The following is a 26,024-nucleotide window of genomic DNA, read 5'->3' on the forward strand; positions in this document are numbered from 1 at the left end:
TTTGCACTGGATGTTTACTTTTATATTTCCACATTAAAAAGCAAATAAGCTACTTTTAATTTTGTTAAATGTTAAAAGTTTTAAATGTTTACATTGTTACAGAATATTTTGTCATGTTGTTGTCAATGTTGACTGAGTGGCCATACTTTTTTTTTTGTAAATAAGTCATGCGTTTTGAAAAAACTGGCCTAAAATTATTTTTTCATCTTCATTTTAAATAAAAAAATAATCGGTAAAAGGAAAAATAATCTATAGATTAATCGAAAAAAATAATCTATAGATTAACCGATTAATCGAAAAAAATAATCTATAGATTAATCGATAGAAAAATAATCTTTAGCTGCAGCCTTAGTGTGGAACATTAGTTGATGTGTGTGTGTGTGTGTGTGTGTGTGTGTGTGTGTGTGTGTGTGTGTGTGTGTGTGTGTGGAACATTAGTTGATGTGTGTGTGGAACATTAGTTGATGTGTTTGTGGAACATTAGTTGATGTGTGTTTGGAACATTAGTTGGTGTGTGTGTGGAACATTAGTTGATGTGTTTGTGGAACATTAGTTGATGTGTGTGTGGAACATTAATTGGTGTGTGTGTGTGTGTGGAACATTAGTTGGTGTGTGTGTGGAACATTAGTTGATGTGTGTTTGGAACATTAGTTGATGTGTGTGTGTGAAACATTAGTTGGTGTGTGTGTGTGTGGAATACTAGTTGATATGTGTGTGGAACATTAGTTGATGTGTGTGGAACATTAGTTGGTGTGTGTGTGGAACATTAGTAACATTAGTAACTAATGTTCCACACACACATCAATCAATCAATCAATCAATGTTTATTTATATAGCCCTAAATCACCAACTAATGTTCCACATACACATCAACTCATGTTCCACACACACGTCAGCTAATGTTCCACACACACATCAACTAATGTTCCACACACACACCAACTAATGATTAGTTGGTGTGTGTGTGGAACATTAGTTGGTGCGTGTGTGGAACATTAGTTGATGTGTGTGTGGAACATGAGTTGGTGTGTGTGTGGAACAATAGTTGGTGTGTGTGTGGAACACTAGTTGGTGTGTGTGTGGAACATTAGTTGATGTGTATGTGGAACATTAGTTGATGTGTGTGTGGAACATTAGTTGATGTGTGTGTGTGGAACATTAGTTGATGTGTGTGTGGAACATGAGTTGGTGTGTGTGTTTAGTTGAGTTTGAGTTTATTTCAAACATGCAAGCATACAACATGATACATCACAATCCAGTGTGGACCATTAGTTGGTGTGTGTGTGGACCACTAATTGGTGTGTGTGTGGAACATTAGTTGATGTGTGTGTGGAACATTAGTTGATGTGTGTGTGTGGTACATTAGTTGATGTGTGTGGGTTTGTGGTACATTAGTTGGTGTGTGTGTGAACATTAGTTTATGTGTGTGTGGAACATTAGTTGGTGTGTGTGTGGAACATTAGTTCATGTGTGTGTGGAACATTAGTTGGTGTGTGTGTGTGGAACATTAGTTCATGTGTCTGTGGAACATTAGTTGGTGTGTGTGTAGAACATTAGTTCATGTGTGTGTGGAACATTAGTTGGTGTGTGTGTGGAACATTAGATCATGTGTGTGTGGAACATTAGTTCATGTGTGTGTGGAACATTAGTTGGTGTGTGTGTGGAACATGGAACCTGACTGGCCTCACTGAGCCAGACTGCGGTTGTGGTTCTGGGTTAGGAAACACTGCAGCTCGGCCTTGGAGTTCTGCCTAGAACCACCGAGATTTATGATCAAGACACACATGAAAACTGAGTTGGGCTGACCACTTTTTGTGTGTGTGTGTGTGTGTGTGTGTGTGTGTGTGTGTGTGTGTGTGTGTGTGTGTGTGTGTGTGTGTGTGTGTGTGTGTGTGTGTGTGCGTGCGTGTGTGTGTGTGTGTGTGTGTGTGTACATGTGTGTGTGTTAGTGATTGTGTGTGTGTCTATGTTTGTGTGTGTGTGTGTGTGTGTGTGTGTGTGTGTGTGTGTGCCTGTGTGTCTGTGTGTGTATGTGTGTGTGTGTGTGTGTGTGTGTGTGTGTGTGTGTGTGTGACACTGGACTCATAATACTCATAATACTCATGATACTCATAGTACTTATATTAGTCATGAGTTCCATCAAAGGTATTATATAATATAAAGTTGTTTACTTATGATGGTGTTTATTTACACTTTCACATGTGTGCAGATGTGGGTTGCTAACATACTTCAGAGTGAGTCGATAGCTGGAGGAGTTATTGATATCATTTCCTGTTTATGTCAACTACACTTGAACATTCTTGATGATTGTTTCACATATCTTCAACATTGCTGCATATTTATGTTGTTGTAACACATGTTGTTGTAACACATATGTTGTTGTAACACATATGTTGTTGTAACACATATGTAGTTGTAACACATATATTGTTGTAAGACATATGCTGTTGTAACACATATGTTGTTGTAACACATATGTTGTTGTAACACATATATTGTTGTACCACATATGTTGTTGTAACACATTTGTTGTTGTAACATGTGTTGTTGTAACAAATATGTTGTAACAAATGTGTTGTTGTAACACATATGTTGTTGTAACAACTATGTTGGTGTAACAAATATGTTGTAACAAATGTGTTGTTGCAACAAATATGTTGTTATAACAACAATGTTGTTGTAACAACAATGTTGTTGTAACAACAATGTTGTTGTAACAAATATGTTGTTGTAACAAATGTGTTGTTGCAACAAATATGTTGTTGCAACAAATATGTTGATGTAACAACAATGTTGTTGTAACAAATATGTTGTTGTAACAAATGTGTTGTTGCAACAAATATTATGTTGTAACAAATGGGTTGTTGTAACAACAATGGTGTTGTAACAATGTTGTTGTAACAAATGTGTTGTTGTAACAAATGTGTTGTTGTAACAAATGTGTTGTTGTAACAACAATTATGTTGTAACAATTATGTTTTTGTAACAAATATGTTGTAACAATGTTGTTGTAACAAATATGTTATTGTAACAAATGTGTTGTTGCAACAAATATGTTGTTGTAAAAACAATGTTGTTGTAACAAATATGTTGTTGCAATAGATATGTTGTTGCAACAAATATGTTGTTGAAACAAATATGTTGTTGTAACAAATATGTTGTTGCAATAGATATGTTGTTGCAACAAATATGTTGTTGAAACAAATATGTTGTTGTAACAATGTTGTTGTAACAAATGTGTTGTTGTAACACGTATGTTGTTGTAACAAATGTGTTGTTGTAACAACAATTATGTTGTAACAATTATGTTTTTGTAACAAATATGTTGTAACAATGTTGTTGTAACAATGTTGTTGTAACAAATATGTTATTGTAACAAATGTGTTGTTGCAACAAATATGTTGTTGTAAAAACAATGTTGTTGTAACAAATATGTTGTTGCAATAGATATGTTGTTGCAACAAATATGTTGTTGAAACAAATATGTTGTTGTAACAAATATGTTGTTGCAATAAATATGTTGTTGCAACAAATATGTTGTTGAAACAAATATGTTGTTGTAACAATGTTGTTGTAACAAATGTGTTGTTGTAACACGTATGTTGTTGTAACAAATGTGTTGTTGTAACAACAATTATGTTGTAACAAATATGTTGTAACAAATATGTTGTTGTAACAAATATGTTGTAACAACAATGCTGTTGTAACAAATATGTTGTTGTAACAAATGTGTTGTTGCAACAAATATGTTGTTGAAACAAATATGTTGTTGTAACAAATATGTTGTTGCAATAGATATGTTGTTGCAACAAATATGTTGTTGAAACAAATATGTTGTTGTAACAATGTTGTTGTAACAAATGTGTTGTTGTAACACGTATGTTGTTGTAACAAATGTGTTGTTGTAACAACAATTATGTTGTAACAATTATGTTTTTGTAACAAATATGTTGTAACAAATATGTTGTAACAATGTTGTTGTAACAAATATGTTATTGTAACAAATGTGTTGTTGCAACAAATATGTTGTTGTAAAAACAATGTTGTTGTAACAAATATGTTGTTGCAATAGATATGTTGTTGCAACAAATATGTTGTTGAAACAAATATGTTGTTGTAACAAATATGTTGTTGCAATAGATATGTTGTTGCAACAAATATGTTGTTGAAACAAATATGTTGTTGTAACAATGTTGTTGTAACAAATGTGTTGTTGTAACACGTATGTTGTTGTAACAAATGTGTTGTTGTAACAACAATTATGTTGTAACAAATATGTTGTAACAAATATGTTGTTGTAACAAATATGTTGTAACAACAATGCTGTTGTAACAAATATGTTGTTGTAACAAATGTGTTGTTGCAACAAATATGTTGTTGAAACAAATATGTTGTTGTAACAAATATGTTGTTGAAACAAATATGTTGTTGTAACAATGTTGTTGTAACAAATGTGTTGTTGTAACACGTATGTTGTTGTAACAAATGTGTTGTTGTAACAACAATTATGTTGTAACAATTATGTTTTTGTAACAAATATGTTGTAACAATGTTGTTGTAACAAATATGTTATTGTAACAAATGTGTTGTTGCAACAAATATGTTGTTGTAAAAACAATGTTGTTGTAACAAATATGTTGTTGCAATAGATATGTTGTTGCAACAAATATGTTGTTGAAACAAATATGTTGTTGTAACAAATATGTTGTTGCAATAGATATGTTGTTGCAACAAATGTTGTTGTAACAATGTTGTTGTAACAAATGTGTTGTTGTAACACGTATGTTGTTGTAACAAATGTGTTGTTGTAACAACAATTATGTTGTAACAAATATGTTGTAACAAATATGTTGTTGTAACAAATATGTTGTAACAACAATGTTGTTGTAACAAATATGTTGTTGTAACAAATGTGTTGTTGTAACAAATATGTTGTAACAACAATGTTGTTGTAACAAATATGTTGTTGTAACAAATGTGTTGTTGTAACAAATGTGTTTTTGCAAGAAATATGTTGTTGTAACAACAATGTCGTTGTAACAAATATGTTGTTGTAACAAATATGTGTGGGCATGAGTGGAATTCCCTGTGGACTTTGATCACATATTCATTCATCTGGCTTTAATCAACCATGCGGCTGATCTGCACGCACGCACGCACGCACGCACGCACGCACGCACACACACACACACACACACACACACACACACACACACACACACACACACACACACACACATACAGTGGTGGTCAAAAGTGTACATACACTTGTAAAGAACATCATGTCATGGCTGTCTTGAGTTTCCAATAATTTCTACAACTCTTATTTTTTTGTGATAGAGTTATTGGAGCACATACTTGTTGGTCACAAACAACATTCATGAAGTTTGCGTCTTTTATGAATTTATTATGGGTCTACTGAAATTGTGAGCAAATCTGTTGGGTCAAAAGTATACATACAGCATTGTTAATATTTGCTTACATGTCCCTTGGCAAGTTTCACTGCAATAAGGCGCTTTTGGTAGCCATCCACAAGCTTCTGCTTGAATTTTTGACCACAAAATTGGTGCAGTTCAGCTAAATGTGTTGCTTTTCTGACATGGACTTGTTTTTTCAGCATTGTCCACATGTTTAAGTCAGGACTTTGGGAAGGCCATTCTAAAACCTTCATTCTAGCCTGATTTAGCCATTCCTTTACCACTTTTGAGGTGTGTTTGGGGTAGGGCTGGGCGATATGGCCTTTTTTAAATATCTCAATATTTTTAGGCCATATCGCGATACACAATATATATCTCGATATTTTGCCTTAGCCTTAAATGAACACTTGATACATATAATCACAGCAGTATGATGATTCTATGTGTCTACATTAAAACATTCTTGTTCATACTGCATTAATATATGCTCATTTTAAACTTTCATGCAGAGAGGGAAATTACAACTAAGGCAATTTAGCAAAACTGTATTTATTAAACAGTTATTAAGCAGTGGCACAAGCATTCATGTCATTTCCAAAACAGAAAGTGCAAGATTGTCAGAGACATTTTAAAAGAAGCTATAAGATGACACACAAGATATTTTCAATACGTGTCACATAAAAATATTTACTGAATAGTGACAACATATGAACGTCACACAGGGGGTGTGACGTTCATATGTTGTCAATATTCAGTGTTTTATCTTCTGAATAATGTCTGAATGCTAAAAACGTTATGACAGACCGCCTTAAAAAAAGGAATGGAATTTCAATTTTTTTTTACTGAATGAGACACCCAGAATGTACAAACCCCGTTTCCATATGAGTTGGGAAATTGTGTTAGATGTAAATATAAACGGAATACAATGATTTGCAAATCATTTTCAACCCATATTCAGTTGAATATGCTACAAAGACAACATATTTGATGTTCAAACTGATACAATTTTTTTTTTTGTGCAAATAATCATTAACTTTAGAATTTGATGCCAACAACACGTGACAAAAAAGTTGGGAAAGGTGGCAATAAATACTGGTAAAGTTGAAGAATGCTCATCAAACACTTATTTTGAAAATCCCACAGGTGAACAGGTACATTGGGAACAGGTGGGTGCCATTATTGGGTATAAAAGTAGATTCCATGAAATGCTCAGTCATTCACAAACAAGGATGGGGTGAGGGTCACCACTTTGTCAACAAATGCATGAGCAAATTTTTGAACAGTTTAAGAAAAACCTTTCTCAACCAGCTATTGCAAGGAATTTATGGATTTAACCATCTGCGGTCCGTACTATCATCAAAGGGTTCAGAGAATCTGGAGAAATCACTGCACGTAAGCAGCTAAGCCCGTGACCTTCGATCCCTCAGGCTGTACTGCATCAACAAGCGACATCAATGTATAAAGGATATAACCACATGGGTCCAGGAACACTTCAGAAACCCACTGTCAGTAACTGCAGTTGGTCGCTACATGTCTAAGTGCAAGTTAAAACTCTCCTATGCAAGGCGAAAACCGTTTATCAACAACACCCAGAAACTCCGTCGGCTTCGCTGGGCCTGAGCTCATCTAAGATGGACTGATACAAAGTGGAAAAGTGTTCTGTGGTCTGACGAGTCCACATTTCAAATTGTTTTTGGAAACTGTGGACGTCGTGTCCTCCGGACCAAAGAGGAGAAGAACCATCCGGATTGTTATAGGCGCAAAGTTGAAAAGCCAGCATCTGTGATGGTATGGGGGTGTATTAGTGCCCAAGACATGGGTACTTACACATCTGTGAAGGCGCCATTAATGCTGAAAGGTACATACAGGTTTTGGAGCAACATATGTTGCCATCCAAGCAACGTTACCATGGACGCCCCTGCTTATTTCAGCAAGACAATGCCAAGCCACGTGTTACATCAACGTGGCTTCATAGTAAAAGAGTGCAGGTACTAGACTGGCCTGCCTGTAGCCCAAACCTGTCTCCCATTGAAAATGTGTGGCACATTATGAAGCCTAAAATACCACAACGGAGACCCCCGGACTGTTGAACAACTTAAGCTGTACATCAAGCAAGAATGGGAAAGAATTCCACCTGAGAAGCTTAAAAAATGTGTCTCCTCAGTTCCCAAACATTTACTGAGTGTTGTTAAAAGGAAAGGCCATGTAACACAGTGGTGAACATGCCCTTTCCCAACTACTTTGGCAAGTGTTGCAGCCATGAAATTCTAAGTAAATTATTATTTGCAAAAAAAAAAAAAAAAGTTTATGAGTTTGAACATCAAATATCTTGTCTTTGTAGTGCATCCAATTGAATATGGGTTGAAAAAGATTCGCAAATCATTGCATTCCGTTTATATTTACATCTAACACAATTTCCCAACTTATATGGAAACGGGGTTTGTAAGAAGGTGCGCTTGTTTTAAAGTCTCTGTGAGATGGAGAGACAGGAAAGAGTGAGAAACGCATGCAGTTTAATGCCCCGCAGCTAAAAGCAACTGCGTGAGAACGTATACTCGAATATCACGATATAGTCATTTTCTATATCGCACAGAGACAAACCCGCGATATATAGAGTATATCGATATATCACCCAGCCCGCGTTTGGGGTCATTGTCCTGTCGGAACACCCAACTGCGCTCAAGACCCAACCTCCGGGGCTGATGATTTTAGCTTGGCCTGAATAATTTGGAGGTAAGCAAATATTAACATTGCTGTATGTATACTTTTGACCCAGCAGATTTTTTTTTATAATAAATTCATAAAATAAGCAAACTTTATGAATGTTTTTTGTGACCAAAAAGTATGTGCTCCAATCACTCTATCACAGAGTTGTAGAAATGATTGGAAATTCAAGACAGCCATGACATGCCATTGTCATTGTGACAGAGAAACAGCAAGTAGTTCCCCAGATGACATCACAAATACCATGTTTGTGTTGTGGCCTTATACATTTGTTTTGTGGCGTAGCATTGAAACCTCTCACACACTTTTCTTGTTTAGACTGTGGGGGATGGGCGGTAGTGTTTGTTTGGCTACGTTGTGTTTGTTTGGCATGTTTGGGTGTGGCCGTGGTCATAAAGGATTTTTTGGTGTGACCGTGGTCATAAAGCATGTTTTGGTGTGACCATGGTCATAAAGCCTGTTTTGGTGTGACCGTGGTCATAAAGGATGTTTTGGTGTGACCGTGGTCATAAATCATGTTTTGGTGTGACTGTGGTCATAAGGCATGTTTTGGTGTGACCGTGGTCATAAAGTATGTTTTGGTGTGACCATGGTCATAAAGCATGTTTTGCTGTGACCGTGGTCATAAAGCATGTTTTGGTGTGACCGTGGTCACAAACCATGTTTTGGTGTGACCGTGGTCATAAAGGATGTTTTGGTGTGAACGTGGTCATAAAGGATGTTTTGTTGTGACTGTGGTCATTTGGTGTGACTGTGGTCATAAAGGATGTTTTGGTGTGACCGTGGTCATAAAGGATGTTTTGGTGTGACCGTGGTCATAAAGGATGTTTTGGTGTGACCGTGGTCCTTAAGGATGTTTTGGTGTGACCGTGGTCATAAAGCCTGTTTTGGTGTGACCGTGGTCATAAAGGATGTTTTGGTGTGACCGTGGTCATAAAGGATGTTTTGGTGTGACCGTGGTCCTTAAGGATGTTTTGGTGTGACCGTGGTCATAAAGGATGTTTTGGTGTGACCATGGTCATAAAGGATGTTTTGGTGTGACCGTGGTCATAAAGGATGTTTTGGTGTGACCGTGGTCATAAAAGATGTTTTGGTGTGACCGTGGTCATAATGGATGTTTCTCTCCCGCAGACGTCAGCGCTCAGATGGTGCAGATGGACTCGGGGAAGTCGGGCTTCGTGGGCTCTCAGGTGGAACTTCGCTGCATCTTCATCAACAGCAACCCGCCAGTGAAGATCTCGCAGGTGACCTGGCAGAAGCTGCTGAATGGAAGCAAGCAGAACGTGGCCATCGCCAACCCCGCCCTGGGCGTGTCCGTCCTGCCGCCCTTCAAGGAGCGCGTCAGCTTCAAGCAAGCGGCGGTTCGTCACCGCACGCCGTCGCTGGAGGACACCACCATCGTCTTCAACAACCTGCAGTTGTACGACGAGGCAACCTACATCTGCGAGTACACCACCTTTCCTGCTGGCAACCGCGAGAACATGGTCAACCTTACCGTCTTTGGTAAGAAGCTTCCACACACGATGCTGCACTTTTTACTCAACAGGCCTAGACACATTGCTGCACTTATTACTGAGCAGGCCCATAAACATTGCACTTTTTACTAAGCAGGCACAGAAACCTCATTCCACTTTTTTTTCCTTCTGAGCAGGCCCAGAAACCTTGCATCACTTTTTACTTAACAGGCCCAGCAACCTTAATGCAATTTTTACTGAGCAGACCCAGAAACCTTGCTTCACTTTTTACTCAACAGGTCCAGAAACCTTAATGCAGTTTTACTGAGCAGGTCCATAAACGTTGATGTACTTTTTTACCCAACATGCCTAGAAACCTTGCTGCACTTTTTACTAAGCAGGCCCAGAAACCTTACATCACTTTTTACTCAACAATCCCAGCAACCTTAATGCACTTTTTAATGAGCAGGCCCAGAAACCTTGCTTCAATTTTTACTCAACAGGTCCAGAAACCTTAATGCAGTTTTACTGAGCAGGTCCATAAACGTTGATACACTTTTTTACCCAACATGCCTAGAAACCTTGCTGCACTTTTTACTAAGCAGGCCCAGAAACCTCATTTCACTTTTTTTTACTGAGCAGGCCCAGAAATGTTGCCTCACTTTTTACTCAACAGACCTAGCAACCTTAATACACTTTTTACTGAGCAGGCCCAGAAACCTTGCTTCACTTTTTACTCAACAGGTCCAGAAACCTTAATACACTTTTTACTGAGCAGGCCCAGAAACCTTAATATACTTTTTACTTAACAGGTCCAGAAACCTTAATGCACTTTTTACTGAGCAGGCCCAGAAACTTTGCTTTACTTTTTACTTAACAGGTCCATAAAACTTGCTGCTTTTTACTGAGCAGGTTCAGAAACCTTAAGTTAATGTAAAGTTAAAGTGCCAATGATTGTCACACACACACTAGGTGTGGTGAAATGTGTCCTCTGCATTTGACACATCCCCTTGTTCACCCCCTGGGAGGTGAGAGGAGCAGTGAGCAGCAGCGATGGCCGCCCCCGGGAACCATTTTGGTGATTTAACCCACAATTCCAACCCTTGATGCTGAGTGCCAAGCAGGGAGGTAATGGGTCCCATTTTTATAGTCTTTGGTATGACTCGGCTGGGGTTTGAACTCACGACCTACCGATCTCAGGGCGGACACTCTAACCACAAGGCCACTGAGCAGGTTTATGCACTTTTTACTTAACAGGTACATAAACCTTAATGCACTTTTTACTGAGCAGGCCCAGAAACCTTAATGCACTTTTTACTGAGCAGGCCCAGAAACGTAGCTGCACTTTTTACTCAACACGCCCATAAATATTGCAGTTTGTTACGGATCAGGCCCATAAACCTAGCTATACTTGTTACTGAACTGGTCCACAAGACGTTTGTGTGGAACTTTGGCTCCTTTTGAAGAACATGTATCTCCCTTGTACACATGTGTGTCTACATGGTCACCTTTAAACATTTTAGATTACTCAATATAATATATAGTATAGTAGTAGTAGTAATATGGTAGTACATTGTAACAATATTATTAATTGTTATCACATTTGTAAAAAAATAAAAATACATAGGGGTGTTCTGATTGCGATCATCCATGAGTGGTACTGATACTGATACTGAACACGTGACAACAGTGTATTAAAATGTATTTCTGAAGAGTATTATTAACTTGATATTACCACCTCGACAAGCAGGCTTCACTACATATTTTAAAAATGCAGCTTGATTCTCAGTTACAGACTTTAATGACAGCATCAATAAAATGTAATCATTATTCACTATAATTATCAAAATGACTAATTAGCATCACTGCTAACTTTTGATATGGAAATAGTGACTGTTTGATGTGAAATGAATCCGTACTCCGTAGTACTGATTCACTAACATGTACAACTGAAGTTGTACATGCTAGTGAATCAGTACTCGGTAGTACTTCTAGAAGTTGTACATGTTAGTGAATCAGTACTCGGTAGTACTTCTAGAAGTTGTACATGTTAGTGAATCAGTACTCGGTAGTACTTCTAGAAGTTGTACATGTTAGTGAATCAGTGCTCAGTAGTACTTCTAGAAGTTGTACATGTTAGTTATTTAAGAATATTGTCGTGTGGACGACAAAGGTTGTTGTTGTCTTTTTTAAGGAGCGCCATAAAAATGGCTGATCCGTTGGCGGTCCCGTCTTGTCTCCCTGTAACGTACGTCTGCTCTTAGTGAGACTGTGCCGACAATTAACTTTTCAGTTCTTATGTTTCTTGTGCATGTTAAGAATTGACAATAAATCATCTTGAATCTTGAATCTTGAATCTTGATTTCAGAAGGCAGACCGCCGAGGAGGCAACAAAGGAATTGAATACACGAACATCAAATACAACAAATGCAGAGTGCTGCTAGAAACAGGCCCAGAAGTGTAGGGAAGGCTTACCTGGACAGACTAAAAATAAACAAAGACAACAAATGCAGAGTGCTGCTAGAAACATGCCCATAAGTGTAGGGACGACTTACCTGGACAGACTAAAAGTAAACAAAGACAACAAATGCAGAGTGCTGCTAGAAAAAGGCCCAGAAGTGTAGGGAAATCTTATTTGGACAGACTAAAAGTAAACAAAGACAACCAATGCAGAGTGCTGCTAGAAACAGGCCCAGAAGTGTAGGGAATACTTACCTGGACAGACCCAAAGTAAACAAAGACAACAAATGCAGAGTGTTGCTAGAAACAGGCCCAGAAGTGTAGGGAAGACATACCTGGACAGACTAAAAGTAAACAAAGACAACAAATGCAGAGTGCTGCTAGAAACAGGCCCAGAAGGGTAGGGAAGACTTACCTGGACAAACTAAAAGTAAACAAAGACAAAAAATGTGTGGAGCGGACTGCGTCCACAAAGTACATCTGTACTTGACAAGATATTTGGAAGACTGGTGGTCCAGGCTGGAATTTAAAAACACAATGATCACACAAAACATGTTTGTGGATCAGTGCTTAGGGACAGACCTGGCGTGGTTACAGGAAAAGAGCCACCAGAAAGAGCCACCAGAATAAGAGTGCAGGACAGGAAGTGAAGCAAAAACTGCAGAACAAAACAAAAAGAAGGAGTAACCTGGCGTAACAGGTCACAACAAAGTCCCGAGAGTCTATTTTTAATCCACGTGTGCAGCCGAGTGGTTTCTCCCTCCTCACACCTTCCCTCAGATGGTCTTTATCCACGTGTGCAGCCGAGTGGTTTATCCCTCCTTGCACCTCCTTTATCCATGTGACTAACCCCCGTTTTCCTCGCAGCTCGCCCCATGACCCGCATGACTCTGACTACGCCCACCATCGTGGCCCGGCCCCAGCGCCGCAAGATGACGGTGGCCAGCTGCGTGTCGGCCAACGGGAAGCCCCCCAGCGTCATCAAGTGGGACACCCGGCTGAAGGGCGAGGCCACCTTCCAAGAGACCCGCAACCAGAACGGCACAGTGACGGTGCGCAGCAACTACGTGCTGTTGCCTGGCAGGGAGACGCACAAGCAGAAGCTGACGTGCATCGTGACGTACCGGAATGAGAGGTTCTCCGATAGCGTGGTGCTCAACGTGCAGCGTAAGAGTCTTTCTTCTTCCTTCTTGCATGTTCTGCACCGCCTGATGCTAACTGTGTATGCTATGCTAACAGCCGTGTAAGAGTCTTTCTTCTTCCTTCTTGCATCGTTTCATGTTCTGCACCGCCTGATGCTAACCGCGTATGCCATGCTAACCGCATATGCCATGCTAGCAGCGTATGCCATGCTAACAGCGTATGCCATGCTACTGATGTATGCAATGCTAACGGTGTATGCTATGCTAACAGCGTTTGCCATGCTAACAGCGTATGCCATGCTACTGATGTATGCAATGCTAACGGCGAATGCGATGCTAACAGCATATGCAATGTAACAGCGAATAAGTATGCTATGCTAACAGTGTATGTGATGCTAACAGTATATGCCATGCTAACCACATATGCTATGCTAACCGCGTATGCTATGCTAACAGCGTATGCAAGGACCACAGTACTAATAAATGACTTAGACTTAGACTTCCTTTTTATTGTCATCAAATTTGAACTTTACAGTACAGATAAGAACAAAATGATGTTGCATTAGCTCGTTGTAATGTGGAGGTACACAACATTGTGGAGGACCATGTGACTAATAAACTTGGAGGTACACAACATTGTGGAGGACCACATTACTAATAAATGTGGAGGTACACAGCATTGTGGAGGACTACATAACTAATAAACTTGGAGGTACACAACATTGTGGAGGACCACATTACTAATAAATGTGGAGGTACACAACATTATGGAACCCCATAACTGATAAATGTGGAGGTACACAACATTATGGAGGACCACATTACTAATAAATGTGGAAGTACATAACACTGTGGAGAACCACATTTCTAATACAATTGTAAGTACACAACATTGTAGAGGACAACATGCCTAATACATGTGGAGGTACACAACATTGTGGAGGACCACATTACTAATAAAATTGTAGGTACACAACATTGTAGACAACAATATAACTAATAAATGTGGAGGTACACAACATTGTGGAGGACCACATTACTAATACATGTGGAGGTACACAACATTGTAGAGGACAACGTAACTAATAAATGTGGGGGTACACAACATTCTGGAGGACCATGTAGCTAATAAATGTGGAGGTACACAACATTGTGGAGGACCACATAGCTAATAAATGTCGAGGTACACAACATTGTGGAGGACCACGTAGCTAATAAATGTGGAGGTACACAACATTGTGGAGTGACCACATTGACTAGAACACTAAATGAAACACTTATTGGCTCCTTAGTACTGCACAGATGAGTTATTAATATGAGTAATATTAGTAGTATTACTAGTAATAATGAAGTAGATGAGGTATTAATATTAGTAATATTAGTAGTAGTACTAGTAATAATGAAGTAGATGAGGTATTAATATTAGTAGTAGTACTAGTAATAATGAAGTAAATGAGCTATTAATATTAGTAATGTTAGTAGTAGTACTAGTAATAATGAAGTAGATTAGTTATTAATATTAGTAGTAGTACTAGTACTAATGAAGTAGATCTGGTATTAATATTAGTAATATTAGTAGTAGTACTAGTAATAATGAAGTAGATGAGGTATTAATATTAGTAATATTAGTAGTTGTACTAGTAATAATGAAGTATCCATCCATCCACCCATCTTCTTCCGCTTATCCGAGGTCGGGTCGCGGGGGCAGCAGCCTAAGCAGGGAAGCCCAGACTTCCCTCTTCCCAACCACTTCGTCCAGCTCTTCCCGGAGGATCCCGAGGCGTTACCAGGCCAGCCGGGAGACGTAGTTTTCCCAACGTGTCCTGGGTCTTCCCCGTGGCCTCCTACCGGTCGGACGTGCCCTAAATACCTCCCTAGGGAGGCGTTCGGGTGGCATCCTGACCAGATGCCCGAACCACCTCATCTGGCTCCTCTCGATGTGGAGGAGCAGCCGCTTTACTTTGAGCTCCTCCCGGATGGCAGAGCTTCTCACCCTATCTCTAAGGGAGAGCCCCGCTACCCGGCGGAGGAAACTCATTTCGGCCGCTTGTACCCGTGATCTTGTCCTTTCGGTCATAACCCAAAGCTCATGAGGACATGAGGATGGGAACGTAGATCGACCGGTAAATTGAGAACTTTGTCTTCCGGCTCAGCTCCTTCTTCACCACAAAGGATCGATACAGCGTCCGCATTACTGAAGACGCCGCACCGATCCGCCTGTCGATCTCACAATCCACTCTTCCCTCACTCGTGAACAAGACTCAGAGGTACTTGAACCACTTGGGGCAAGATCTCCTTCCCAACCCAGAGATGGCACTCCACCCTTTTCCGGGCGAGAACCATGGACTCGTACTTGGAGGTGCTGATTCTCATCCCAGTCGCTTCACACTCAGCTGCGAACCGATCCAGTGAGAGCTGAAGATCCTGGCCAGATGAAGCCATCAGGACCACATCATCTGCAAAAAGCAGAGACCTAATCCTGCAGCCACCAAACCAGATCCCCTCAACGCCTTCACTGCGCTTAGAAATTCTGTCCATAAAAGTTATGAAAATAATCTGTGACAAAGGTCCAACCCTCACTGGAAACGTGTCCGACTTACTGCCGGCAATGCGGACCAACTTCTGACGCTGATCATACAGGGAGCGGACCGCCACAATCAGACAGTCCGATACCCCATCCTCTCTGAGCACTCCCCACAGGACCTCCCGAGGGACACGCTCAAATGCCTTCTCCAAGTCCACAAAGCACATGTAGGCTGGTTGGGCAAACTCCCATGCACCCTCAAGGACCCTGCCGAGAGTATAGAGCTGGTCCACAGTTCCACGACCAGGACGAAAACCACACTGTTCCTCCTGAATCCGAGGTTCGACTATCCGGCGTAGCCTCCTCTCCAGTACACCTGAATAGACCTTACCAGGAAAGCTGAGGAGTGTGATCCCACGATAGTTAGAACACACCCTCCGGTTCCCCTTTTTAAAGAGAGGAACCACCATCCCGGTCTGCCAATCCAGAGGTACCACCCCCGATGTCCACGTGATGCTGCAGAGTCTTGTCAACCAAGACAGCCCCACAGCATCCAGAGCCTGAAGGAACTCCGGGCGGATCTCATCCACCCCCGGGGCCTTGCCACCGATGAGCTTTTTAACTACCTCAGCAACCTCAGCCCCAGAAGTAGGAGAGCCCACTACAGATTCCCCTAGCACTGCTTCCTCATAGGAAGACGTGTTGGTGGGATTGAGGAGGTCTTCGAAGGATTCCCTCCACCGATCCAAAACATCCGCAGTCGAGGTCAGCAGAACACCATCCTCACCATACACGGTGTTGATAGTGCACTGCTTCCCCTTCCTGAGGCGGCGGATGGATTGCTTCGAAGCTGTCCGGAAGTCGTTTTCCATGATTTCCCCGAACTCCTCCCATGTCCGAGTTTTTGCCTCCGCGACCGCTGAAGCCGCACACCGCTTGGCCTGTCGGTACATGTCCGCTGCCTCAGGAGCCCTATGAGCCAAAAGAACCCGATAGGACTCCTTCTTCAGCTTGACGGCATCCCTCACCGCCGGTGTCCACCAACGGGTTCTAGGATTACCGCCACGACAGGCACCAACTACCTTGCGGCCACAGCTCCAATCAGCCGCCTCGACAATAGAGGTGCGGAACATGGTCCACTCGGACTCAATGTCCAGCACCTCCCTCGGGACATGTTCAAAGTTCTTCCGGAGGTGGGAATTGAAACTCTCTCTGACAGGAGACTCTGCCAGACGTTCCCAGCAAATCCTCACAATGCGTTTGGACCTGCCAGGTCTGTCCGGCATCCTCCCCCACCATCCCAGCTAACTCACCACCAGTTGGTGAGTGGTAGAAAGCTCCGCCCCTCTCTTCACCCGAGTGTCCAAAACATGAGGCCGCAAATCCGATGACACAACTACAAAGTCGATCATGGAACTGCGGCCTAGGGTGTCCTGGTGCTAAGTGCACAAATGGACACCCTTATGCTTGAACATGGTGTTCGTTATGGACAAGCTGTGACGGGCACAAAAGTCCAATAACAAAACACCACTCGAGTTCAGATTCGGGCGGCCATTCTTCCCAAACACGCCTCTCCAGGTTTTACTGTCGTTGCCAATATGAGCGTTGAAGTCCCCCAGTAGAACGAGGGAATCACCCGGGGGGGGCGCTCTCAAGTACTCCCTCGAGTGAATTCAAAAAGGGTGGGTATTCTGAGCTGCCGTTTGGCGCGTAAGCGCAAACCACAGTCAGGACCCGTCCCCCCACCCGAAGGCGGAGGGAAGCTATCCTCTCGTCCACTGGGTTGAACTGCAACGTGCAGGGTCTGCCTGCACGAAGTATGTTTTTAGTAATTAAAAGTATTTTTATTTAAAAAAACAAATACTATCAGCAGAGCTTCAATTGTGCATGTTTGAAATACCTGTAAACAAAGTCAACTAGTATTGAGGCGGCCATCTTGTCAGGTGTAGTCAGGTGACTTGTCAGGTGAAGTCAGGTGACGTGTCAGGTGACTTGTCAGGTGTAGTCAGATGACTTGTCAGGTGTAGTCAGGTGACGTGTCAGGTGTAGTCAGGTGTAGTCAGGTGACGTGTCAGGTGACTTGTCAGGTGTAGTCAGGTGACGTGTCAGGTGAATTCAGGTGACGTGTCAGAATGACTTGTCAGGTGACTTGTCAGGTGGAGTCAAGGGGCTTGTCAGGTGTAGTCAGGTGACTTGTCAGGTGACGTGTCAGGTGATTTGTCAGGTGACGTGTCAGGTGACGTGTCAGGTGACGTGTCAGGTGTAGTCAGGTGACTTGTCAGGTGTAGTCAGGTGACAAGTCAGGTAACGTGTCAGGTGACGTGTCAGGTGACTTGTCAGGTGTAGTCAGGTGACGTGTCAGGTGTAGTCAGGTGACGTGTCAGATGTAGTCAGGTGACGTGTCAGGTGACGTGCCAGGTGACTTGTCAGGTGACGTGTCAGGTGACTTGTCAGGTGACTTGTCAGGTAACGTGTCAGGTGACGTGCCAGGTGACTTGTCAGGTGTAGTCAGGTGACTTGTCAGGTGTAGTCAGGTGACGTGTCAGGTGACTTGTCAGGCGACGTGTCAGGTGTAGTCAGGTGACGTGTTAGGTGAATTGTCAGGTGACGTGTAAGGTGTAGGCAGGTGACGTGTCAGGTGTAGTCAGGTGACGTGTCAGGTGATTTGTCAGGTGACGTGTCAGGTGACGTGTCAGGTGTAGTCAGGTGACTTGTCAGGTGACGTGTCAGGTGTAGTCAGGTGACTTGTCAGGTGATGTGTCAGGTGTAGTCAGGTGACTTGTCAGGTGTAGTCAGGTGATGTGTCAGGTGACGTGTCAGGTGTAGTCAGGTGACGGGTCAGGTGATTTGTCAGGTGACTTGTCAGGTGAAGTCAGGTGTAGTCATGTGACGTGCCAGGTGTAGTCATGTGATGTGTCAGGTGACTTGTCAGGTGACGTGTCAGGTGATTTGTCAGGTGACGTGTCAGGATTAGTCAGGTGACTTGTCAGGTGACGTGTCAGGTGTAGTCAGGTGACGTGCCAGGTGACTTGTCAGGTGACTTGTCAGGTGATTTGTCAGGTGAAGTCAGGTGTAGTCATGTGACGTGTCAGGTGACGTGCCAGGTGTAGTCATGTGACGTGTCAGGTGACTTGACAAGTGTAGTCATGTGACGTGTCAGGTGACTTGTCAGGTGTAGTCATGTGAAGTGGTAGGTGTAGTCATGTGACGTGTCAGGTGACTTGTCAGGTGACTTGTCAGGTGATTTGTCAGGTGACGTGTCAGGTGTAGTCATGTGACGTGTCAGGTGTAGTCATGTGACGTGTCAGGTGACTTGTCAGGTGTAGTCATGTGACGTGTCAGGTGTAGTCAGGTGACGTGTCAGGTGATTTGTCAGGTGACTTGTCAGGTGTAGTCATGTGACGTGTCAGGTGATTTGTCAGGTGACTTGTCAGGTGTAGTCATGTGACGGATATGTGACGTGTCAGGTGTAGTCAGGTGTTTGTCAGGTGACTTGTCAGGTGACTTGTCAGGTGTAGTCATGTGACATGTCAGGTGACTGACTGTTTCAGGTTACAGTAGAGTAGCTTGTCCTCGTCAAACACACACAACAAACATGCTCCTCCTACTAAATAAACATTCCACTTCCCTGCAGCTTTTATTGTGAAGGACATTATCAGCTTCTTTTCAACCAACATGAGTTCTTATACGGGGGTGGTCAAAAGTGTACATACACTTGTAAAGAACATCATGTCGTGGCTGTCTTGAGTTTCCACTCATTTCTACAACTCTTATTTTTTTGTGATAGAGTGATTGGAGCACATACTTGTTGGTCACAAAAAACATTCATGAAGTTTGCTTCTTTTATGAATTTATTATGGGTCTACTGAAAATGTGAGCAAATCTGCTGGGTCAAAAGTATGCATACAGCAATTTGCTTACATGTCCCTTGGCAAGTTTCACTGCAACAAGGCGCTTTTGGTAGCCATCCACAAGCTTCTGCTTGAATTTTTGACCACTCCTCTTGACAAAATGTGTTGGTTTTCTGACATGGACTTGTTTCTTCAGCATTGTCCACACGTTCAGTCAGGACTTTGGGAAGGCCATTCTAAAACCTTCATTCTAGCCTGATTTAGCCATTCCTTTACCACTTTTAAGGTGTGTTTGGGGTCATTGTCCTGTTGGAACACCCAATTGCGCCCAAGACCCAACCTCCGGGCTGATGATTTTAGCTTGTCCTGAAGAATTTGGAGGAGGTAATCCTCCTTTTTCATTGTCTCATTTAAAGCACCAGTTCCATTGGCAGCAAAACAGGCCCATAGCATAATACTACCACCACCATGCTTGACGGTAGGATTAAAGTCCTCACCTTTTCTCCTCCAAACATATTGCTGGGTATTGTGGCCAAACTGCTCCATTTTTGTTTCATCTGACCACAGAACTTTCCTCCAGAAGGTCTTATCTTCGTCCATGTGATGTCAGATGAAACAAACATGCATGTTTAATTTTTAGGAGAATAAATTAAATTGAGTTTAACTAATTTATGTTGTTTTTTAGTGGATTAAAATAAATTGAGTTTCAGTAATTGATGTTTTATTTTTAGTGGAACAAAATAAGTTGAGTTGAATTATTTGATGTTTAATTTTTAGTGGAATAAAATAAATGGAGTTGAATTAATTGATGTTTTATTTTTAGTGGAATAAAATAAACAGAGTTTAATTAATTGATGTTGTATTTTTAGTGGAATAAAATAAATGGAGTTGAATTAATTGATGTTTTATTTTTAGTGGAATAAAATAAATGGAGTTGAGGTGGCGACTTGTCCAGGGTGTACACCGCCTTCCGCCCGAATGCAGCTGAGATAGGCTCCAGCACCCCCCGCGACCCCAAAAGGGACGAGCGGTAAAAAATGGATGGATGAATGAATTGATGTTTTATTTTTAATGGAATAAAATAAGTTGAGTTGAATGAATTGATGTTTTATTTTCAGTGGAATAAAATAAATGGAGTTGAATGAATTGATGTTTTCATGTCCTCATACGCTCATTTTCAAAAAAGAAAATATTCTTCTTGTCAAATGTTTGAGATTTGAAAAGCAACAAAACAACCAGTGGCTGTGCAGCCCGTCGTGAGGTGACACTTGAATGACACCCCACAAGGGTGTGTGCACTTTGATGACACCCCACAACTATGTGTGTGCACTTTGATGACACTCCACAATGATGTGTGAACTTTGATGACACTCCACAATGGTGTGTGAACTTTGATGACATTCCACAATGGTGTGTGAACTTAGATGACACCTCACAACTGTGTGTGCCTTTTGATGACACTCCACAATGGTGTGTGCATTTTGATGACATCCCACAAATGTGTGTCTTTAATGACACCCCACAACGGTGTGTGCTTGTTCTATAGACGAACCCCAGGTGAAGATTGAAGGCTTTGACAGCAACTGGTATCTAAACCGTCAGAACGTACAGCTCACCTGCCAGGCCGACGCCAACCCTCCTGTCACCGTCTACCAGTGGAAACTGTGAGTACTACTACTACTACTACTACCACTACTACTACTACTACTACCACCACTACTACTACTACTACTACCACCACTACTACTACTACTACTACTACTACTACCACTACTACCACTACCACTACCAATACTACTACTACCACTCCTACTACTACTACCACTACTACTACTACTACTACTAACACTACTAATACTACTATTACCACTACCACTACTATTACTACTACTACTATTACTACTACTACTATTACTAATACTACTACTACTACCACTACTACTACTACTACTACTACTACTATTACTACCACTACCAATACTACTTCTACTACCACTACTACTACTACTACTACTACTATTACCACTACCACTACTACTACCAATACCACTACTACCACTACTACTACTACTACTACTACTACTACTACTACTACTACCACCACTACTACTACTACTACTACTACTACTACCACTACTACTACGGTGCCATTTTCGGCCGACAGGAAATGGGTACTTGTGGTTGAAAGTTGATGAAAAAAAAAATATATATATAAAAATAAATAAAACAATAAAAAAAAAAAAAAGTTGATGAAAGTTGATCCTGCCCCTCAGGGCTGCTTGTAGAAGAATGGAGCTCAAAGTGTCTCATTGATGTATATCAGTGAATCAGCCAAACATTGATAAGCCCCGCCTCCAATCCAGCATGTTGAGCATTCCACAGGTGTTCCCTCAGGCTGCACAACACCTGTACCTGTTGTTACCTGCTGGCTTTCATCCTGCTCCATGTTGTATTTATGTGCTAGCTTGACTTTCCTCCATGTTGTGTTTATGTGCTAGCTTGACTTTCCTCCATGTTGTGTTTATGTGCTAGCTTGACTTTCCTCCATCTTGTATTTATGTGCTAGCTTGACTTTCCTCCATGTTGTATTTATGTGCTAGCTTGACTTTCCTCCATGTTGTATTTATGTGCTAGTTTGACTTTCCTCCATGTTGTATTTATGTGCTAGCTTGACTTTCCTCCATGTTGTATTTGTTGTGCTAGCTTGACTTGCTTCCATGTTGTATTTATGTCCTAGCTTGACTTTCCTCCATGTTGTATTTGTTGTGCTTGCTTGATTTTCTTCCATGTTGTGTTTATGTGCAACTTGACTTTCCTCCATGTTGTATTCATGTGATAGCTTGACTTTCCTCCATGTTGTATTTATGTGCTAGCTTGACTTTCCTCCATGTTGTATTTATGTGCTAGTTTGACTTTCCTCCATGTTGTATTTATGTGCTAGCTTGACTTTCCTCCATGTTGTATTTGTTGTGCTAGCTTGACTTGCTTCCATGTTGTATTTATGTGCTAGCTTGACTTTCCTCCATGTTGTATTTGTTGTGCTTGCTTGATTTTCTTCCATGTTGTGTTTATGTGCAACTTGACTTTCCTCCATGTTGTATTCATGTGATAGCTTGACTTTCCTCCATGTTGTATTTGTTGTGCTAGCTTGATTTTCTTCCATGTTGTGTTTATGTGCAACTTGACTTTCCTCCATGTTGTATTCATGTGATAGCTTGACTTTCCTCCATGTTGTTTATGTGCTAGCTTGACTTTCCTCCATGTTGTGTTTATGTGCTAGCTTGACTTTCTTCCATCTTGTATTTATGTGCTAGCTTGACTTTCCTCCATGTTGTATTTGTTGTGCTAGCTTGATTTTCTTCCATGTTGTGTTTATGTGCAACTTGACTTTCCTCCATGTTGTATTTATGTGCTAGCTTGACTTTCCTCCATGTTGTGTTTATGTGCTAGCTTGACTTTCCTCCATGTTGTGTTTATGTGCTAGCTTGACTTTCCTCCATCTTGTATTTATATGCTAGCTTGACTTTCCTCCATGTTGTATTTATGTGCTAGCTTGACTTTCCTCCATGTTGTATTTATGTGCTAGTTTGACTTTCCTCCATGTTGTATTTATGTGCTAGCTTGACTTTCCTCCATGTTGTATTTGTTGTGCTAGCTTGACTTGCTTCCATGTTGTATTTATGTGCTAGCTTGACCTTCCTCCATGTTGTATTTGTTGTGCTAGCTTGATTTTCTTCCATGTTGTGTTTATGTGCAACTTGACTTTCCTCCATGTTGTATTCATGTGATAGCTTGACTTTCCTCCATGTTGTATTTATGTGCAACTTGACTTTCCTCCATGTTGTATTTATGTGCTAGTTTGACTTTCCTCCATGTTGTATTTATGTGCTAGCTTGACTTTCCTCCATGTTGTATTTGTTGTGCTAGCTTGACTTGCTTCCATGTTGTATTTATGTGCTAGCTTGACTTTCCTCCATGTTGTATTTGTTGTGCTAGCTTGATTTTCTTCCATGTTGTGTTTATGTGCAACTTGACTTTCCTCCATGTTGTATTCATGTGATAGCTTGACTTTCCTCCATGTTGTATTTATGTGCTAGCTTGACTTTCCTCCATGTTGTATTTATGTGCTAGTTTGACTTTCCTCCATGTTGTATTTATGTGCTAGCTTGACTTTCCTCCATGTTGTATTTGTTGTGCTAGCTTGACTTGCTTCCATGTTGTATTTATGTGCTAGCTAGACTTTCCTCCATGTTGTATTTGTTGTGCTAGCTTGACTTTCTTCCATGTTGTGTTTATGTGCAACTTGACTTTCCTCCATGTTGTATTCATGTGATAGCTTGACTTTCCTCCATGTTGTATTTATGTGCTAGCTTGACTTTCCTCCATGTTGTATTTATGTGCTAGCTTGACTTTCCTCCATGTTGTATTTGTTGTGCTAGCTTGACTTTCTTCCATGTTCTATTTGTTGTGCTAGCTTGACTTTCCTCCATGTTGTATTTGTTGTGCAAGCTTGACTTTCTTCCATGTTGTATTTGTTGTGCTAACTTGACTTTCTTCCATGTTCTATTTGTTGTGCTAGCTTGACTTTCCTCCATGTTGTATTTGTTGTGCAAGCTTGACTTTCTTCCATGTTGTATTTGTTGTGCTAACTTGACTTTCCTCCATGTTGTATTTATGTGCAAGCTTGACTTTCCTCCATGTTGTATTTGTTGTGCTAGCTTGACTTTCTTCCATGTTGTATTTATTGTGCTAGCTTGACTTTCCTCCATGTTGTATTTGTTGTGCTAGCTTGACTTTCTTCCATGTTGTATTTGTTGTGCTAACTTGACTTTCTTCCATGTTGTATTTGTTGTGCTAACTTGACTTTCCCCCATGTTGTGCCCCCTAACGCTAACTCTTTCTGCTTACTGGCAGCTTGAACGGCTCTCTGCCGAGCAATGTGGAGATCAGGAACAACAGTTTGTTCTTCAAAGGCCCCGTGACCTACGACCTGGCCGGCACGTACGTGTGCCATGCTACCAACGGCATCGGCACGCGCACTAGCATGGTGGACGTCAACATCACAGGTAGGCGTCCACTTTGCTTTTGGCATGGCTTGCTTCTGCGCTGAAGAGCTCCGCCCCTTCCTGTCCTCTGCAGACGTCATGAAGGAACACGCTGTTAGCATTTCTTGTGACAATATGAGCCTTAGTGCTATCTGTGCTAGCTGCTAGCATGTGTGTCATTTGTGTGTCACCAAGAATATACTTAGTGCGAACTTAGCAGTGATGTAGTTGGTGATGTAAAACTTTATTTGTGTGTCACCAAGAATACACTTAGTGCTAACTTAGCAGTGATGTAGTTGGTGATGTAAGACTTTATTTGTGTGTCACCAAGAATACACTTGGTGCTAACTAAGCAGTGACGTAGTTGGTGATGTAAGACTTTATTTGTGTGTCACCAAGAATACACTATGTGCTAACCTAGCAGTGATGTTGTTGGTGATGTAAAACGTTATTTGTGTGTCACCAAGAATACACTTAGTGCTAACTTAGCAGTGATGTAGTTGGTGATGTAAGACTTTATTTGTGTGTCACCAAGAATACACTTAGTGCTAACTTAGCAGTGATGTAGACTTTTATTTGTGTCACCAAGAATACACAATGTGCTAACTTAGCAGTGATGTAGTTGGTGATGCAAGACTTTATTTGTGTGTCACCAATAATACACTTAGTGCTAACTTAGCAGTGATGTAGTTGGTGACGTTAGACTTTATTTGTGTGTCACGTAGTGCTAACTTAGCAATGATGTAATTGATGTAGTTGGTGATGTAGCCCTACAGACTTTTCTTTCCTGAGTGTTGTGGTCTAGAAGAACAGGAAAGAATAGCTTGGACAGGAAGTGGTGATGCTGGTGGGTGGGCTCTAGGATGTTCTACTTCCTGGTGTGGTGTGGAGTGGGAGGCGACATGTTGGAGGTTCTGCATGACTCATCTTCTTTATCTGCCTCATCGTGTGTGTGTCCATGGGGGCAATGATGTCACCCCCGCCCCCCCTCATGTGTGATCATGCAGGTGTTAGTCACCAGACAGGAAAGTCAGGAAGTTGTTAGCCAGCAGGAAATATCAGCTTTTACTCACACAATCATTGTGTATGTTATATTGTCGTGTCTTCTTTACACACACAATACATTGTTGAACACAACTACACAATCATTGTGTATTTTATATTGTTGTGTCTTCTTTAAACACACAATACATTGTTACACACAGCTACACAATCATTGTGTATTTTATATTGTCTTGTTACACTGGTAAAAAGTTGAAACCGGAATAAGTGTGTTGTCATGTTCTTGTTACACTGATAAAGAGTTGAAACAGAAATAAGTGTGTTGTCATGTTCTTGTTACACTGGTAAAGAGTTGAAACAGGACTAAGTGTGTTGTCATGTTCTTGTTACACTGGTAAAGAGTTG

The 26,024-nt window shown here is 41.2% G+C and overlaps 1 protein-coding gene across 4 annotated transcripts in view; it reads left to right on the forward strand.

The window, feature by feature from the left end:
• The window catches only part of nectin1b (nectin cell adhesion molecule 1b), a 211,817-nt gene that overhangs the window by 47,183 nt on the left and 138,610 nt on the right, over positions 1-26,024 (forward strand). For all 4 annotated transcript variants that reach the window (XM_061973110.2, XM_061973111.2, XM_061973112.1 and 1 more), the window contains exons 2-5: positions 9,273-9,644; positions 12,923-13,222; positions 21,119-21,236; positions 24,487-24,638. In XM_061973110.2, the coding sequence (XP_061829094.1) occupies positions 9,273-9,644; positions 12,923-13,222; positions 21,119-21,236; positions 24,487-24,638 (942 nt within the window). The remainder of the gene's footprint in view (positions 1-9,272; positions 9,645-12,922; positions 13,223-21,118; positions 21,237-24,486; positions 24,639-26,024) is intronic.

Source organism: Nerophis lumbriciformis, linkage group LG17 (genome assembly GCF_033978685.3).
Source record: "Nerophis lumbriciformis linkage group LG17, RoL_Nlum_v2.1, whole genome shotgun sequence".
NCBI classification, from domain to species: Eukaryota; Metazoa; Chordata; class Actinopteri; order Syngnathiformes; family Syngnathidae; genus Nerophis; species Nerophis lumbriciformis.